We start from the raw sequence: 20,178 nt of genomic DNA on the forward strand, positions 1-20,178 counted from the left end.
GTCTTCAAGATTCTATTATCTGTTCAACATTTATATTCTTTACGTATATATCCGATTTATAAAGGTTGTAACTTTTAGGTTTGTTATCGGCATTTATACGCCTTTACATGGATTACTTACAAGAGGTATAACAGCGCTAAATGTAAAGATGAGTGGGCACGTATGAGTAGAGGGGTGGGTGGGTGGGTGCTCAATATCATTTAAATCAGAAAAGAGCGGAAGGCACATTTGCGAAACAATAACATAATCGAGAACCCTTTTAGCTTTACATGCTGTTTTACCTATCATTTTATTATTTCCTAGACTGACATTACCGATAAACAGATTTAAAATTTTACAGATTTCAATAAGTTTAAAGTCAAAGTTATATATTCTTGTTTTGTCCCGTATTGCTCACACACGTGGCAACCAAAGTTCATCGAGCACAGATTCAGGATTAAGTTTTGATCTCATTTCATCAATATCCAAATAAAATTCTTCAGTTACTAGTATGTGTTCGTCAAGAATTGTAATCACATAGGTTATTTGTCTTTGTATTAAACTCCCCAATTAAAATGACATGCAAATTGTTTGACATAATGTTAAATATTGGTTGCTTATATTCAAGGTCATGGGGAGGGTCAACAAAAAATATGCCAAGCAATGGGGAGGGTCAGTATTTTCAGTACATTAGTGCATCAAAAACATCTGTGTATCTCACAAACGACAGGCGGAATTGGAACCGATACAATCGCGTTTACCGTGAAGCATTATTTATTTCTGGGAGTATTTTGAACTAAACGTGAAAATAACAACAATGTCGTTGCGTATCGCTCCGTCCATCTTTAAACGTTAGCTCGCCCCCGATAGTTTTGTTTTGTTTGTTGTTTAACGCCGCACTCAGCAATACCCATATTTGTACTGGTTAGTGTTGACATAGTAATTTAATTTCTTATGTGGTACCGGCCATTAGAAATTGTTTTAGGCTAAACATCTTGCGACTCGGGGCAGACAAATTCTTCTTTTCAACAGCCTGAAGCATTTTTATTCAAGCATTTTCTGGTATAATACATGTTTTTCGATAGCACCTCATCCACCCCTATCTCCATTATCAAATGGTCGACACTGATGCAAAGACTTACCTTAGAATCGGTTGATACTTCCCATATTAATCGAGGATGCAGGTTCAATTCCTTTTGATTGAATTCCTTATGCAGGCGCACACCGTTTAAAAAGCAAAAATAAATCAAAACCTATTATATGCAAATTCCTCTCTTACAAAGACAAATTCAGAGTGTTTTCAAGTGCTAGAGATAAGTTCAAGAAGAATGAGACCCTACGAGTGGGAGAAGCCTGCACATTGAAGACACGACAGACTAGAGCCGGACTCACCCACCCCATGCTGGACGCTAGAGGTGACGACAAGACAGCCTACTTATCTTATGACAAGCTCATCATAGGCGATGATATTTATATTAGACAGTAATGGGGGATTACAACGGGTGATCAGTAAACGAGATAAAAACTCATCGACCCGTAGCAGACCCCGTCACCATTCTCCAGCGGACAGGGCGGATAGCCCACCCGGCCCGTAGCAGACCCCGTCACCATTCTCCAGCGGACAGGGCGGATAGCCCACCCGGCCCCCAGGGGAGGGGAGAAGGGAGACGCGCCGAAGACTCTTCTTCTCGCCCTTCTCCTTCAGACTAAGAAGACGGCCGTGGCCCACTGAAGTACCAGCCCGAGTCACGTCAACTGCCCCGTCAACAGACAACGCCTCTCAGCTCGACATTTAACATAAATGTCTGCGCTTGGAATGTGCAAGGCATTCATTCACACATTCAAGACACAGACTTTTTTAACTTTTGTCAGAAATATGAAATATTTTGACTGATAGAGACCATGCAACCTGTCACTGACAGGATTAGAAATATTTCCCCAGACTTCATTTGTTCTGTATCACCTGCCAGGAGATTGAAAAACTCTGGAAGATTTTCCGGCGGAGTGGCTGTGTACGTGAGGAACGCACTGTTATATTATGTTGAATAAATTCATTGCACTCAGCAATACCCATATTTGTACTGGTAAGTGTTGACATAGTATTCTAATTTCTTATGTGGGACCGCCCATTTGATATTGTTTTAGGCTAAACATCTTGCGACTCTGTATTCTTCTTTTTTTCAACAGCCTGAAGCATTTTTATTCCAGCATTTTCTGGTATAATACATGTTTTTCGATAGCACCTCATCCACCCCTATCTCCATTATCAAATGGTCGACACTGATGCAAAGACTTACCTTAGAATCGGTTGATACTTCCCATATTAATCGAGGATGCAGGTTCAATTCCTTTTGATGGAATTCCTTATGCAGGCGCACACCGTTTAAAAAGCAAAAATAAATCAAAACCTATTATATGCAAATTCCTCTCTTACAAAGACAAATTCAGAGTGTTTTCAAGTGCTAGAGATAAGTTCAAGAAGAATGAGACCCTACGAGTGGGAGAAGCCTGCACATTGAAGACACGACAGACTAGAGCCGGACTCACCCACCCCATGCTGGACGCTAGAGGTGACGACAAGACAGCCTACTTATCTTATGACAAGCTCATCATAGGCGATGATATTTATATTAGACAGTAATGGGGGATTACAACGGGTGATCAGTAAACGAGATAAAAACTCATCGACCCGTAGCAGACCCCGTCACCATTCTCCAGCGGACAGGGCGGATAGCCCACCCGGCCCGTAGCAGACCCCGTCACCATTCTCCAGCGGACAGGGCGGATAGCCCACCCGGCCCCCAGGGGAGGGGAGAAGGGAGACGCGCCGAAGACTCTTCTTCTCGCCCTTCTCCTTCAGACTAAGAAGACGGCCGTGGCCCACTGAAGTACCAGCCCGAGTCACGTCAACTGCCCCGTCAACAGACAACGCCTCTCAGCTCGACATTTAACATAAATGTCTGCGCTTGGAATGTGCAAGGCATTCATTCACACATTCAAGACACAGACTTTTTTAACTTTTGTCAGAAATATGAAATATTTTGACTGATAGAGACCATGCAACCTGTCACTGACAGGATTAGAAATATTTCCCCAGACTTCATTTGTTCTGTATCACCTGCCAGGAGATTGAAAAACTCTGGAAGATTTTCCGGCGGAGTGGCTGTGTACGTGAGGAACGCACTGTTATATTATGTTGAATAAATTCATTGCACTCAGCAATACCCATATTTGTACTGGTAAGTGTTGACATAGTATTCTAATTTCTTATGTGGGACCGCCCATTTGATATTGTTTTAGGCTAAACATCTTGCGACTCTGTATTCTTCTTTTTTTCAACAGCCTGAAGCATTTTTATTCCAGCATTTTCTGGTATAATACATGTTTTTCGATAGCACCTCATCCACCCCTATCTCCATTATCAAATGGTCGACACTGATGCAAAGACTTACCTTAGAATCGGTTGATACTTCCCATATTAATCGAGGATGCAGGTTCAATTCCTTTTGATGGAATTCCTTATGCAGGCGCACACCGTTTAAAAAGCAAAAATAAATCAAAACCTATTATATGCAAATTCCTCTCTTACAAAGACAAATTCAGAGTGTTTTCAAGTGCTAGAGATAAGTTAAAGAATACTCTGTATTCTTCTTTTTTTCAACAGCCTGAAGCATTTTTATTCAAGCATTTTCTGGTATAATACATGTTTTTCGATAGCACCTCATCCACCCCTATCCATATTATCAAATGGTCGACACTGATGCAAAAACGTTCCTTAGAATCGGTTGATATTTCAAATATTCATAAACTATATTAATAAACCACTCGTAATGAATCCACCATATACATAAGGTACATAAGTAATATTAATTTTGAGACTTGATATTATAGTACTTCATTTGTGCTACATGCAATAATTATCAGTTGCTTTGTTATTGAGTGCTGAAATATATTATATTATTCCCCTTGCATTTTCATTGAAGTAATAAATATAAGTTATCTCGTACAGATGAATTGAATAGAATACACAACGAACCCGTTCTTATTTCGTTTTGGCATTTAAAGTTTGGGTAAAATGATTAATACTCTTTATGTAGACGAACGAACACCCTTAAGCTGTATATTACTGACACAAATAAACGCACATGACATAAACAGGTGAAAACCTTAACATTGGGTATTTATTAAGTTCCAGATGGTATGTGTACAAACACTTGTACATGTACTCGAAAATGGGCAAAGTAACATTTTCATCTTGACTTTTATGACAAGTGGTTTGAAATGATTTACTCATACAACAAGAAAAATTATATAATGAGCTTAATGTCCCGAAATGATATCCAGGGAGAACGCCTCAATGAACTTGTTCTTCTCTAAATATCTCAACATGCTATAGTCTGTTAAACCGGAAACAGTTTATGCAATAGAAAGATTTGTTGCAGGACAGCACATTATCATCGGTCGAAACATTTTTCAAATATGTCCATGAATTTAGTGAAAATGAAAGGCCATATTATCCGTCCCCGGACTACATGTACGTTTGCAGTATCTTGATATGCAGTAAGGCACAAGACCATCGTTGATAAATTTCCAACATACAAACAAGCTGTCCAATAGGTCCTGCTACAATGCATGTTCCCGAAGAGGAGGTCTAGTTTGGATCATGTTCAACATAGATGCTCGTCTCTGACGCCTGTAGTACGCTTTGCAGAATAGGCGCGTCAGTGCCACCTTGAAAGGTTTATAGGTTCCCACATAGATGAATACGTTCCACAGGCTATTACTAACCAAAGAAAAAATTGAAAATCTGAAGACATTCACATTTTCATGACCATATATTAACTTCCAGAATATGGTCACTATCACTGGGATATAGGATAGACAGTATGCCGCAGCGCACAGAAGCACCATGAGTGGAAATCTGAGGACATCCTTGCTGGATGCTGACTGTTCGCCTTGCGACGTGATCCGTTTACTGGCGTGTTTGATGTTTTTATACACCGGCACAGAACATCCTATCACAGTACCAAACGGAATGATGAGAACACAACCAGTTATAAATGTAACCGCAGCAGATTTTTGATCAGCATATGGGAGCCAGATTAGAGTGTTCAAGTAGAACTTTGTCACCGTGAACACCATAATGAGGAGGTGAGAGACGTTGAGCATCAAAGAAAGAATAACTAATAGAAGATAATTCCGTGTAACGGCAATTCTTGGATACTTCATTGGAAAACGGATCGCTAGGTAACGATCCACAACAACCATACAGATATTGAAGCCGTTCTGACACCCTATAAACACCAGCATACACGCAGCTACTGGAATAAGGCTATCCGGGTATGGGAAATAGCTCAGAAATGTTGATGGTGCTGCAAACACAAGACAGAAGACACCCAAGGCCAAGTCCCAGCTGGCCATGAATGCAATCATCCACAGTGTTGGCATATGTAGTTCCCTTGACTTGAAAATGACGATGACGACCACACTATTTGACGTTATTACTAAAACGGACACAATGAGGTATGACACTCCCAGAAATAAGTTGTCTCCTGACGATGTGTCATTGCTTGAAGAATTCATATTCATAATAACCGGTAACGGCCACGGAAAAGGAACCTTGATATCAGACGTTTTCACAAGAGTCGATGTAGCGTTGAAGAAACGTAAACGCTATCTCCGCGTTCATACACATTGCTTGATCCTTATGGGTGATTAGTTATATACTGTCATTATATTATCATATGTTGCCAAGAAACCGACAAATTTACACATTTGTTTCTTACATCATTATTTAGCCAGTACGATGTACAATACGAAGACCGAGGGAAATCAGTGTGAACATGTAAACATAGCGCTGTTGCGCTTAATTAAAAACTCGGACTTAATGGTATGTATTTGTCACAACGCAAACTAATCATAAAAACGTCATTATATTAACGAGGAGCCTAAATATTCACGGCCGGAAAGCTGATTGGATATTATCACCAGCCGGGTACGGTATATATGCGATCGTTAGATTAGTTGTGGGGAGATCTGTCTTGTAATTATTATACCGGTATGGATTCTATGTATGTCATGTGTATGGCAAGTGGGGAGGGTCCCACCTCCACCCTCAATCCCACATCGATTGATCTTTTGTAGCTTATAAGTGCTAATTAACCAGAACAGTATTTGTTTCACCCACCGTCACTCATCTAACAACAATTGCATGCACCTGCCGTAGATTATTTCATAATGTTTGCTAGCTAGTCAGTCTAGGTGTCATAAATTACTCATGGTTACTGATGGTTGAGGTGTTTACATAAACGTTAGCCTTGTAAAACCCTGCAACACCCTGTTAGTAACACATGTAACAAATTTATCAATTTACCTGTTCACAAGTGATGAAATAGGAATGTGAGACAATATCAGATCTGCCTTTTAATTACAACCGCCAGTGGTTTCGGTAAGGTAACTCAACATGCAAACAGGGTAAATGACGACACAACAAGCAGACGATGTTGGTCCAACTTGTATGGGATTTTTGTGACAGCGACTGGTGAATCAGGTAGCTGGATTTATTAAGAGTGATGAAAATGGATTTTACGAGTTGAATGTTTGTGTACACACATCAACCTTTGGTCACATCAGTGTTTGAAATGATTTTAAAACCAACAAGACAGTCGGGCAGGTGATCTATAAATGTTGTCTGCCCATCTTCAAAGTTACCTGCCCGCATTTAGACATTATAAATATTGAAAAATCGCGAAAAATTAAGAGGCAAATAGTGTCTTGATTCAGTTGAAATAATGCTAACTAGTACTTAATCTGTGAGGAGTTATAATAAAAGTAGGGTGGTGGGGTAGCCTAGTGGTTAAAGCTTTCGCTCATCACGTCGCTACTCTGCAGCATGGTACCTCAGTGAGCTAGAACTATAAAACCGGCATAAGTCTGGACTAGTAAAAGCTCCCCGCACACATGTGTATAAATTGCTATATGAGGGAAATAGTATTGACTGTGACGTTAACCCCCATTTCACCTCTTTCAGACACACCATCTTTACCAGCAACACCTCATCCATCCCCATCACCGATATCGCTGCATCAACGCAGAGGAGGGACCGGTTCGGAGGACTCCACTACTTCAACCCAGTTCCCATGATGAAGCTCCTGGAGGTGGGATGTGCTTGTCTTCATACTGGATCTTCTTGTACTGGAGCTCTTGATTTTCAGTCCATTGTACAAAAGTATTGCTTTTCATGGCTCTCTTACGGGGCTGTGTATTGGCAGCAAAAATTGTATTGTAATATATTGTGATACAGTTCAATCTCATTAAAATCAGATCTTAGTTCTCGCTGTCGCTAAACAAAGATCTGAGGACATCCCATTAAGGGTTACGTCAGAACGACCTTTCATCCAACCAATCAGAGCGTCGCTTACCAGATCATGAAAGTGACAGTTGAAATGTGTTTTCTAATCATGCAACCATGAAATAATTAACACGGAGTATTCCGAACGACAGTTAAGGGTTTTATGATTATATCCATACAATCTAGGCCATCTAAAAGCCATTCTAGAATATTCTTCATATCAGTTTTAATTATTTTTTTTATTCGAGAATACTTCAAAATATGTTTCAAAGCGTAGTCACCAGTTTGAAACTAGTGTCGTAAAACTCGAGAAAGCTGCCTTCTGATTGGCTAATGTCGATTTCTTGTCGGTCATTTCATTGGTGGGTCAAAATTCGCGAAAGGTTGTTCTGACGTGACCCGTAATGGGATGTCCTCAGATCTTTATTTAGCGGTAGCGAAAACTAAGATCTGATTTTAATGAGATTGGATACAGTTATGTGTTGTGGTCCGATTTTCTGCCTTCTTAAGTGAAAAGTTTATTTGCATTTGACACCACATAGTACACTATTTCTAAATATAGAGGACTAGGGACAGGACATCTCAAACTGATTACAAATTGGTAAGTCACGAGTAGAGAATGTCCTGTAACTTCCTAGTGACAAGTCTCATGTTTTATTTGCATTTGAGGCCAAATAGCCCATAGTGCTGCATATACAAAAATGCATCCAGGACTCTATTTCTAAACATATAAGGTGCTTATCTGGGTAGGTTTCTTTTCAGATATAAAGATACACTTGGGTTCGCTGATGACAGAAGCTGTGATAATTTTTCAATGGAAGGATTAGTATAATAATAGGGGAGCGAAAACATTTCTCTACTCGACTGAAAATAGGACATTCCAAGAAATAATGAAACTCATCAAAGTGAAAATATTGCAACACATATTTGAAAAGTGTATTTTAGTATACTGTTAATAGCATGCAGTCGTACTCTCTTTAGAGGTGATGGATGTGCTTATAACTGTGGCTTTTCACATGACAGTATTTGCACACACTGAAATCTGTCCAGATTAAAACATTTCTGATAAACAAATCACAGCAATTGTATCAGGAGCCTATGATCTTGCTTCTTCCTGAGTCAAGGGAGGTAACTGACTGTAAAAAGTCCAGTTTCCACCCTTGCCAAACTAGGCTAGAATTTCTGGGCTTGATTTTAGCGCCACCAGTAGTGATTACGAGTTATGCCCGTATATGTCTCTCCTATTGACCAGTCAGATTCCACCTCTCATATCACTTGCATTTGCTTCAAACAATATGGCGGCACCAGATCTTTACTTTAATATAAAGGGTCTTACTTCGTGAAGTGCATCAAATCACGTGAGCACCTTGATTAAAAATATGAAAGGATTTGGACTTTTTTTGTTGATGCTAAACTGGCGGTACACATGCTTTGCAAATCCATCAATTGCCCAAAATCTGCAATGTCAACCAGATGTCGATTTCGTAACGCAATTTTGATTTGACTATGCATACACTTGTTAGTCCAGCCAAAAGATCAACTCCATAATTCCAGCCTAGTTCGGCAAGGGTGGAAACTGGACTTTTATAGTTAGTGAACTCCCTTACCTTAGGAAGATGATGATCTTGGGTCAGAATCCTAGATTCACCTTGCTCGTGTTCTCATGGGTTTCAACAAAAATGGTAAACACCTAAGATCTGACTCACTTCAGGTATTCCTTCAACATCAAGCTGACATGCCGTGATTTAACGGAAATCCCATTCAAAGATGTATTAAAAAACCAACTAACTCATGCATATGGAACTGGTGACTAACTTGAGGAATTTGTATTTTTGTTTGCAGGTTGTCAGGACATCAGAGACAAATGACGAGACATTCAACTCATTGATGGAGTTTGGCAAGGCCATGGGCAAGGTCACGGTACCTTGCAAGGTAGGGTGCTCATTTGGACATTAAATAATGATGGACACATAATAATTAAATACATGAAATATCAAAACAATTAACAGCAGATGATTGCTTGAAGAAAGTTAGACGATCTTCAGAACATGACAAATCACTCACTGTAAGAACATTAATATGTGTGTGTTCAGTTTATTGATAACACATTGGCCATTGATGTCTCTAGTAAATGGGGATCTTTCAAAAGTGCTGCCCAACTTTGTGCTTGGACATCTCAGGGATATATCAGGTATATCCCCTTTAGAATCCTCAGACTTATTTGTGGACACATTGCTTGGTCATGTCAAGGGACAAGGTTATTCTCAAGGTCATAACCTCAATGAAATTTGGTACATGTCAACCTTGGATGGGAAGATCATGAGAGACTTAAGAATATAGGTCACAGTGATCGTGATTTGGAAAGTAAGTTTGCCCTTATCACGAGAATGCCTTTTCTAAAGAATAGTTCTTTTTGACAAGTTATGAAATTCTTACAGTATTAGAAGGTCACTGTGACCTGTGGTCTAGAGCCTGTTATGGATGGGATGCAATGTTTTGTGTCCGGCAAAAGCTTGCACTCTACTATTGATAATATGTTCTATTTCAGGACACAGCTGGATTCATTGTGAATCGTCTCCTGGTGCCCTACATGTTGGAAGCAGTTCGCCTCGTGGAGAGAGGTAAATCACGGAGATCACATGATTTATTCATATATTCAACGAATCACCAGTATCAAAATAAACTTGTCCTAAAAAACAGGCAAAATTGAGTCTTGTGGCCAAGCAAACTGTTGAGTGTGTCACATGGAGACGAATCACCCTTTTACTGTCAACCACTGATTTGGCTGGTCCAGTCTTCATTTCATTCATACTCTCATGAAATGCTTTTGATCCTGCAATCTATGTCTTCAAAAACATTCAGTTACTCATTTCAACATCTCAGTGCCCATCACAGAGTTTGTTACTGGTTGAATGTGTCTAATTTCCGAATGTATTCATATACCCTGACTGTTGTTGTTCTTCATCACATACCTCCCATGATTCTGGTTAGAATTGACCTTTAGCAGCCCAGGGCGTTGGGGTAGCCTCGTGGTTAAAGCATTTGCTCGTCATGCTGAAGTCCCGGGTTTGATTCCCCATGGGTAGAATGTGTGAAGCCCATTTCTGGTGTCCCCCGTTGTGATATTGCTGGAATATTGCTAAAAGCGACATAAAACAACACTCACTCACTCTAGGAGTCAATGTTGGGATCAGGCGGTCCAATTGCTGAGATGCTCAGTCACTGGATTGTGTGGTCCAGATTTAATTAATTACAGACTGCGGCCACATAGCTGGAATATTGCTGAGTGCAGCATTTAACAACAAACGAACATCACATACCTGGAGCCGGGAAGCCACCTTGTGTCCACTCGTCACACACAATGCACAGGTTCAGTTCTCCACATGGGTACAAAGTGGGAAGCTGCTCCTTGGTGTGCCCTACAGTGATGTGGCAAGAATAGCTATGAACAATGATAAACTAAGTCTGCCCCTGTTCACTCACTCACTCGCTCATGCAACCCCCATCCCACCCAGATGATGTGGCCCGAGGGATATTGATGTGGCAAGAATAGCTATGAACAATGATAAACTGAGTCCATCCAGTTCACTCACTCACTCACTCACTCACTCACTCACTCACTCACTCACTCACTCACTCACTCACTCACTCACTCACTCACTCACTCACTCACTCACTCACTCACTCACTCACTCACTCACTCACTCACTCACTCACTCACTCACTCACTCACTCACTCACTCACTCACTCACTCACTCACTCACTCACTCACTCACTCACTCACTCACTCACTCACTCACTCACTCACTCACTCACTCACTCACTCACTCACTCACTCACTCACTCACTCACTCACTCACTCACTCACTCACTCACTCACTCACTCACTCACTCACTCACTCACTCACTCACTCACTCACTCACTCACTCACTCACTCACTCACTCACTCACTCACTCACTCACTCACTCACTCACTCACTCACTCACTCACTCACTCCAACCCATCCTACCCAAGTGTGATGTGGCCCCAATGGATATTGATGTTGCAAGAATAGCTATGAAAATTGATAAGTCCACCCCTGTTCAATCAATCAATCATGTCCCCAGGTGATGCGGCCCCAAGGGATATTGATGTGGCCATGAAGCTAGGAGCTGGCTATCCCATGGGACCTTTCGAGTTGAGCGACTATGTTGGACTTGACACCATGAAGTTTATTTTGGATGGTCAGTATCTGTGTAGTGAATATGCTATATTTTCTATGTTGTGAGGGTCTCAATTTTTTGGTTCCAAGGGAAGTCATTCTAGATGGAATGTTGTGGGCACATTGTCCAAATCCATGTAGTTCCATGTTTTCCTATTAACATTCATGGTAGATAGAGAGTTTCAAATAATGATATTAACTATTGTGAGTTACAAATGGTGAAATTTCAATACCTAGAACAGGTATGACTGTCGATAAAATTAGGCAGACAACATGATGAAAATTGACGATAAAGAAAATTTTACAATGTTTTCGGACACAAGTGGCTGGAAAGTTTCTGTCTTGTAATTTAATATCACATTTATTGTATCTAAAAAGTTTCCATTTTTTATCTTGGTAGGATTGAGATTAACATAATGTTTTCTTCTTAGTGTTATGTTGCCTGTAGATTTGATGGTCGAGAATTGAATGAGTGACATGCTAAATTTACATCTGAAACTTCATGGCGCGCTGTTCAGCCCAATGAAACTACAGAACACATAAGTCTAATTGGGTGCTGTTTTTCTTAAGAAAAACACAATTTGTTCCCAGAAAGACTTGATTTCGTTTTGCCTCATCAACCTTTCAACCATTGCTTTGACCAATGCTGTAACAATGTCCACAGGTTGGCATGAGAGGGAGCCTGACCATCCGTTGTTCAAACCCAGCGCCCTTTTGAACAAGCTGGTGGGAGAGGGCAAACTGGGCATGAAGACCGGGGAAGGCTTCTACAAACATAAGAAGTAGACTGACTGGACCTGTCTGAAGATGTTGGACATAATATAAAACCTTCATAGTATACACTATTGGACTATGCATCATGTTGTCATTGTCTTTGATTCCGTTAGCTGATCACTTCTGACAATCATTATGATGATTACTGGTGTCAATGGCGAGTGCTCCGGGACATGGAGAGGTTGTGTGAATGATTTATCCAATGTGGTTGTTTATTCTGTCAGTGAGTTGCTGTTTTGTATAAAGCAGTTTAGATTTGATATTAAAATCGGAATATACGCTACATAGAATTTGTTCTGATATACACACAAGACAAAACATGCCACACTATGTTGTAGACCTTCAGTGTCATTTAACAATACTTTTTATCTTTGTTCTAAAGGCAATGAGAAAGATGTTTGCATTACATCTTCCTGAGACTCTAAAAGTCAAGTTTCCACCCTTGCCAAACTAGGCTGGATTATCTTGGCTCGTAGCGCCATCAGTGGCTATTACAAGTTACATGTGCCTCTATGCCCCTCCTATTGACCAATCTGATTCCACCTCTCATATCACTTGCATTTGCTTCAAACAAAATGTCGGCACCCAGTCAAGACGATCTGATCTATGATCAAGAAAAATATTGTTCATTTTTGAAGTTATCCTATCTCAAACTATGAACTTCTTCTTCTTTCGATCCTTGTGTGGAAACGTCCCAGACCAAAGTTTCCCGCTTCTAAAATCATTTCGCCCAAACACCCCTGGCATCACAAGAGTCACCACCCAAACAATTGGGTCATGCACTGCAATCCCCTGCACCGTGAGGTAAGCGGTTTAATCACCAGACACCCAATGCAACATCATTCTCCATTCTCTGGAGACGTGATATCAAGTAGAGAATACAATTTTTGTTTTTTCATCGCTTTTGATAAGTTTCCTCTTATATATTATCAACATTTACGCCATGGGGACTGATGAGAATTAAGCGTCTGGCCTGTAAATGCATAGTGTGAGATAGGATAAGTATAAGATGTCTTACCTCGTGCCTGAAATCACGTAAGCACATTGATTAAAAACATTTTAAAAAATGGAAAATATCTGTTGAGGGTACATATTTTTGGCAAATCCTGCAGTCGGATGTCGATTTCGTTATGTGATTTTGATTGGACTGTATAGATTCGTTAATCCATAATTGCAGCCTAGTTCGGCAAGGGTGGAAACTGGACTTTTACAGTCAGTTAACTCCCTTGCCTCGGGAAGATGTCCATATACAAAGGCAGCAGCACATCGATTTGTCCCTCCGAAACATGACTACCCCAGAACACCTGTTTGACCTACTGACAACACACTCACCATCTTGAGCCCTACGATCAGCTGACCAACATCTTACTGACCCAAGGTAAAACCTGAAATCTTTTGGTCGAAGATCCTTTAGCTATGGAGCTGCAGTTCTCTGGAAGCATTTGCAACTCAACTGAGACTATCTACTTGTCTGGACTCTTTCAAGAGCAAGTTACAGACCTTTCTCTACAGAAAATACTTCTGCCTGTAATTTAATTGCAGTAGCTTTGTCGATATATTTGTATATACTCTTACAAAAAAGAAGGGGATCATGAATGTCAATACCAAGTATTAGGAGTGAGTGAGTGAGTATGGTTTTACGCCACTTTTAGCAATGTTCCACCAATATCACGGCGGGGACACATGGGCTTCACAAAGTATTAGGACAAAGACGTGTTGGAAGACAAACATCCCATTCAAGAACGTTAATGTCTGTATAACTTTACACTTAAACACATCCTATAGTTTGCACGTATCGCACGCAGAAGACAAACACACGTGCGTAGGGTGTCATTCCTGATTTTGACTCTTTCAAAACTCCTTGGTTTTAGATCGTCCGAACCAATGGGTATTCTTTCTTAAGTTGCCTGTATTTAACACTGGATACTCCGAATGTTGCTCGTGCAGCGAAAACAAATCTGTTTACACTCGGCGGGTCGCCGTGACCTGATCGTGACCTGATCGTGTCTTCAAGATTCTATTATCTGTTCAACATTTATATTTTTTACGTATATATCCGATTTATCAAGGTTGTAACTTTTAGGTTTGTTATCGGCATTTATACGCCTTTACATGGATTACTTACAAGAGGTATAACAGCGCTAAATGTAAAGATGAGTGGGCACGTGTGAGTAGAGGGATGGGTGGGTGGGTGCTCAATATCATTTAAATCAGAAAAGAGCGGAAGGCACATTTGCGAAACAATAACATAATCGAGAACACTTTTAGCTTTACATGCTGTTTTACCTATCATTTTATTATTTCCTAGACTGACATTACCGATAAACAGATCTAAAATTTTACAGATTTCAATAAGTTTAAAGTCAAAGTTATATATTCTTGTTTTGTCCCGTATTGCTGTCACACGTGGCAACCCAAGTTCATCGAGCACAGATTCAGGATTAAGTTTTGATCTCCTTTCTTCAATATCCAAATAAAATTCTTCAATTACTAGTATGTGTTCGTCAAGAATTTCGTAATCACATAGGTTATTTGTCTTTGTATTAAAATCCCCAATTAAAATGACATGCAAATTGTTTGACAATGTTAAATATTGGTTGCTTATATTCATTTCAAGGTCATGGGGAGGGTCAACAAAAAATATGCCAAGCAATGGGGTGGGTCAGTATTTTCAGTACATTAGTGCATCAAAAACATCTGTGTATCTCACAAACGACAGGCGGAATTGGAACCGATACAATCGCGTTTACCGTGAACCATTATTTATTTCTGGGAGTATTTTGAACTAAACGTGAAAATAACAACAATGTCGTTGCGTATCGCTCCGTCCATCTTTAAACGTTAGCTCGCCCCCGATAGTTTTGTTTTGTTTGTTGTTTAACGCCGCACTCAGCAGCAATACCCATATTTGTACTGGTTAGTGTTGACATAGTAATCTAATTTCTTATGTGGTACCGGCCATTTGAAATTGTTTTAGGCTAAACATCTTGCGACTCGGGGCAGACAAATTCTTCTTTTTTTCAACAGCCTGAAGCATTTTTATTCAAGCATTTTCTGGTATAATACATGTTTTTCGATAGCACCTCATCCACCCCTATCTCCATTATCAAATGGTCGACACTGAGGCAAAGACTTACCTTAGAATCGGTTGATACTTCCCATATTAATCGAGGATGCAGGTTCAATTCCTTTTGATGGAATTCCTTATGCAGGCGCACACCGTTTAAAAAGCAAAAATAAATCAAAACCTATTATATGCAAATTCCTCTCTTACAAAGACAAATTCAGAGTGTTTTCAAGTGCTAGAGATAAGTTCAAGAAGAATGAGACCCTACGAGTGGGAGAAGCCTGCACATTGAAGACACGACAGACTAGAGCCGGACTCACCCACCCCATGCTGGACGCTAGAGGTGACGACAAGACAGCCTACTTATCTTATGACAAGCTCATCATAGGCGATGATATTTATATTAGACAGTAATGGGGGATTACAACGGGTGATCAGTAAACGAGATAAAAACTCATCGACCCGTAGCAGACCCCGTCACCATTCTCCAGCGGACAGGGCGGATAGCCCACCCGGCCCGTAGCAGACCCCGTCACCATTCTCCAGCGGACAGGGCGGATAGCCCACCCGGCCCCCAGGGGAGGGGTGAAGGGAGACGCGCCGAAGACTCTTCTTCTCGCCCTTCTCCTTCAGACTAAGAAGACGGCCGTGGCCCACTGAAGTACCAGCCCGAGTCACGTCAATTGCCCCGTCAACAGACAACGCCTCTCAGCTCGACATTTAACATAAATGTCTGCGCTTGGAATGTGCAAGGCATTCATTCACACATTCAAGACACAGACTTTTTTAACTTTTGTCAGAAATATGAAATATTTTGACTGATAGAGACCATGCAACCTGTCACTGACAGGATTAGAAATATTTCCCCAGACTTCATTTGTTCTGTATCACCTGCCAGGAGATTGAAAAACTCTGGAAGATTTTCCGGCGGAGTGGCTGTGTACGTGAGGAACGCACTGTTATATTATGTTGAATAAATTCATTGCACTCAGCAATACCCATATTTGTACTGGTTAGTGTTGACATAGTATTCTAATTTCTTATGTGGGACCGCCCATTTGATATTGTTTTAGGCTAAACATCTTGCGACTCTGTATTCTTCTTTTTTTCAACAGCCTGAAGCATTTTTATTCCAGCATTTTCTGGTATAATACATGTTTTTCGATAGCACCTCATCCACCCCTATCTCCATTATCAAATGGTCGACACTGATGCAAAGACTTACCTTAGAATCGGTTGATACTTCCCATATTAATCGAGGATGCAGGTTCAATTCCTTTTGATGGAATTCCTTATGCAGGCGCACACCGTTTAAAAAGCAAAAATAAATCAAAACCTATTATATGCAAATTCCTCTCTTACAAAGACAAATTCAGAGTGTTTTCAAGTGCTAGAGATAAGTTAAAGAATACTCTGTATTCTTCTTTTTTTCAACAGCCTGAAGCATTTTTATTCAAGCATTTTCTGGTATAATACATGTTTTTCGATAGCACCTCATCCACCCCTATCCATATTATCAAATGGTCGACACTGATGCAAAAACGTTCCTTAGAATCGGTTGATATTTCAAATATTCATAAACTATATTAATAAACCACTCGTAATGAATCCACCATATACATAAGGTACATAAGTAATATTAATTTTGAGACTTGATATTATAGTACTTCATTTGTGCTACATGCAATAATTATCAGTTGCTTTGTTATTGAGTGCTGAAATATATTATATTATTCCCCTTGCATTTTCATTGAAGTAATAAATATAAGTTATCTCGTACAGATGAATTGAATAGAATACACAACGAACCCGTTCTTATTTCGTTTTGGCATTTAAAGTTTGGGTAAAATGATTAATACTCTTTATGTAGACGAACGAACACCCTTAAGCTGTATATTACTGACACAAATAAACGCACATGACATAAACAGGTGAAAACCTTAACATTGGGTATTTATTAAGTTCCAGATGGTATGTGTACAAACACTTGTACATGTACTCGAAAATGGGCAAAGTAACATTTTCATCTTGACTTTTATGACAAGTGGTTTGAAATGATTTACTCATACAACAAGAAAAATTATATAATGAGCTCAATGTCCCGAAATGATATCCAGGGAGAACGCCTCAATGAACTTGTTCTTCTCTAAATATCTCAACATGCTATAGTCTGTTAAACCGGAAACAGTTTATGCAATAGAAAGATTTGTTGCAGGACAGCACATTATCATCGGTCGAAACATTTTTCAAATATGTCCATGAATTTAGTGAAAATGAAAGGCCATATTATCCGTCCCCGGACTACATGTACGTTTGCAGTATCTTGATATGCAGTAAGGCACAAGACCATCGTTGATAAATTTCCAACATACAAACATGCTGTCCAATAGGTCCTGCTACAATGCAGGTTCCCGAAGAGGAGGTCTAGTTTGGATCATGTTGAACATAGATGCTCGTCTCTGACGCCTGTAGTACGCTTTGCAGAATAGGCGCGTCAGTGCCACCTTGAAAGGTTTATAGGTTCCCACATAGATGAATACGTTCCACAGGCTATTACTAACCAAAGAAAAAATTGAAAATCTGAAGACATTCACATTTTCATGACCATATATTAACTTCCAGAATATGTTCACTATCACTGGGATATAGGATAGACAGTATGCGGCAGCGCACAGAAGCACCATGAGTGGAAATCTGAGGACATCCTTGCTGGATGCCGACTGTGCGCCTTGCGACGTGATCCGTTTACTGGCGTGTTTGATGCTTTTATACACCGGCACAGAACATCCTATCACAGTACCAAACGGAATGATGAGAACACAACCAGTTATAAATGTAACCGCAGCAGATTTTTGATCAGCATATGGGAGCCAGATTAGAGTGTTCAAGTAGAACTTTGTCACCGTGAACACCATAATGAGGAGGTGAGAGACGTTGAGCATCAAAGAAAGAATAACTAATAGAAGATAATTCCGTGTAACGGCAATTCTTGGATACTTCATTGGAAAACGGATCGCTAGGTAACGATCCACAACAACCATACAGATATTGAAGCCGTTCTGACACCCTATAAACACCAGCACACACGCAGCTACTGGAATAAGGCTATCCGGGTATGGGAAATAGCTCAGAAATGTTGATGGTGCTACAAACACAAGACAGAAGACACCCAAGGCCAAGTCCCAGCTGGCCATGAATGCAATCATCCACAGTGTTGGCATATGTAGTTCCCTTGACTTGAAAATGACGATGACGACCACACTATTTGACGTTATTACTAAAACGGACACAATGAGGTATGACACTCCCAGAAATAAGTTGTCTCCTGACGATGTGTCATTGCTTGAAGAATTCATATTCGTAATAACCGGTAACGGCCACGGAAAAGGAACCTTGATATCAGACGTTTTCACAAGAGTCGATGTAGCGTTGAAGAAACGTAAACGCTATCTCCGCGTTCATACACATTGCTTGATCCTTATGGGTGATTAGTTATATACTGTCATTATATTATCATATGTTGCCAAGAAACCGACAAATTTACACATTTGTTTCTTACATCATTATTTAGCCAGTACGATGTACAATACGAAGACCGAGGGAAATCAGTGTGAACATGTAAACATAGCGCTGTTGCGCTTAATTAAAAACTCGGACTTAATGGTATGTATTTGTCACAACGCAAACTAATCATAAAAACGTCATTATATTAACGAGGAGCCTAAATATTCACGGCCGGAAAGCTGATTGGATATTATCACCAGCCGGGTACGGTATATATGCGATCGTTAGATTAGTTGTGGGGAGATCTGTCTTGTAATTATTATACCGGTATGGATTCTATGTATGTCATGTGTATGGCAAGTGGGGAGGGTCCCACCTCCACCCTCAATCCCACATCGATTGATCTTTTGTAGCTTATAAGTGCTAATTAACCAGAACAGTATTTGTTTCACCCACCGTCACTCATCTAACAACAATTGCATGCACCTGCCGTAGATTATTTCATAATGTTTGCTAGCTAGTCAGTCTAGGTGTCATAAATTACTCATGGTTACTGATGGTTGAGGTGTTTACATAAACGTTAGCCTTGTAAAACCCTGCAACACCCTGTTAGTAACACATGTAACAAATTTATCATTTTACCTGTTCACAAGTGATGAAATAGGAATGTGAGACAATATCAGATCTGCCTTTTAATTACAACCGCCAGTGGTTTCGGTAAGGTAACTCAACATGCAAACAGGGTAAATGACGACACAACAAGCAGACGATGTTGGTCCAACTTGTATGGGATTTTTGTGACAGCGACTGGTGAATCAGGTAGCTGGATTTATTAAGAGTGATGAAAATGGATTTTACGAGTTGAATGTTTGTGTACACACATCAACCTTTGGTCACATCAGTGTTTGAAATGATTTTAAAACCAACAAGACAGTCGGGCAGGTGATCTATAAATGTTGTCTGCCCATCTTCAAAGTTACCTGCCCGCATTTAGACATTATAAATATTGAAAAATCGCGAAAAATTAAGAGGCAAATAGTGTCTTGATTCAGTTGAAATAATGCTAACTAGTACTTAATCTGTGAGGAGTTATAATAAAAGTAGGGTGGTGGGGTAGCCTAGTGGTTAAAGCTTTCGCTCATCACGTCGCTACTCTGCAGCATGGTACCTCAGTGGGCTAGAACTATAAAACCGGCATAAGTCTGGACTAGTAAAAGCTCCCCGCACACATTTGTATAAATTGCTATATGAGGGAAATAGTATTGACTGTGACGTTAACCCCCATTTCACCTCTTTCAG

At 40.1% G+C, this 20,178-nt stretch overlaps 1 protein-coding gene across 1 annotated transcript; it reads left to right on the plus strand.

The window, feature by feature from the left end:
- The first annotated feature begins 5,122 nt into the window (after positions 1 to 5,122).
- LOC125378116 (hydroxyacyl-coenzyme A dehydrogenase, mitochondrial-like) lies at positions 5,123 to 12,389 on the plus strand. Its single transcript, XM_048392975.1, has 7 exons — positions 5,123 to 5,130; positions 5,365 to 5,419; positions 6,963 to 7,136; positions 9,173 to 9,262; positions 9,879 to 9,951; positions 11,440 to 11,556; positions 12,199 to 12,389. The coding sequence occupies exons 1-7, from the start codon at positions 5,123 to 5,125 to the stop codon at positions 12,318 to 12,320; spliced, it is 639 nt and encodes a 212-aa protein (XP_048248932.1). The 3' UTR covers positions 12,321 to 12,389.
- Positions 12,390 to 20,178: the final 7,789 nt, after the last annotated feature.

This window comes from Haliotis rufescens, unplaced genomic scaffold (genome assembly GCF_023055435.1).
Source record: "Haliotis rufescens isolate VD_foot unplaced genomic scaffold, xgHalRufe1.0.p SCAF_11, whole genome shotgun sequence".
In the NCBI taxonomy this organism is placed as follows: Eukaryota; Metazoa; Mollusca; class Gastropoda; order Lepetellida; family Haliotidae; genus Haliotis; species Haliotis rufescens.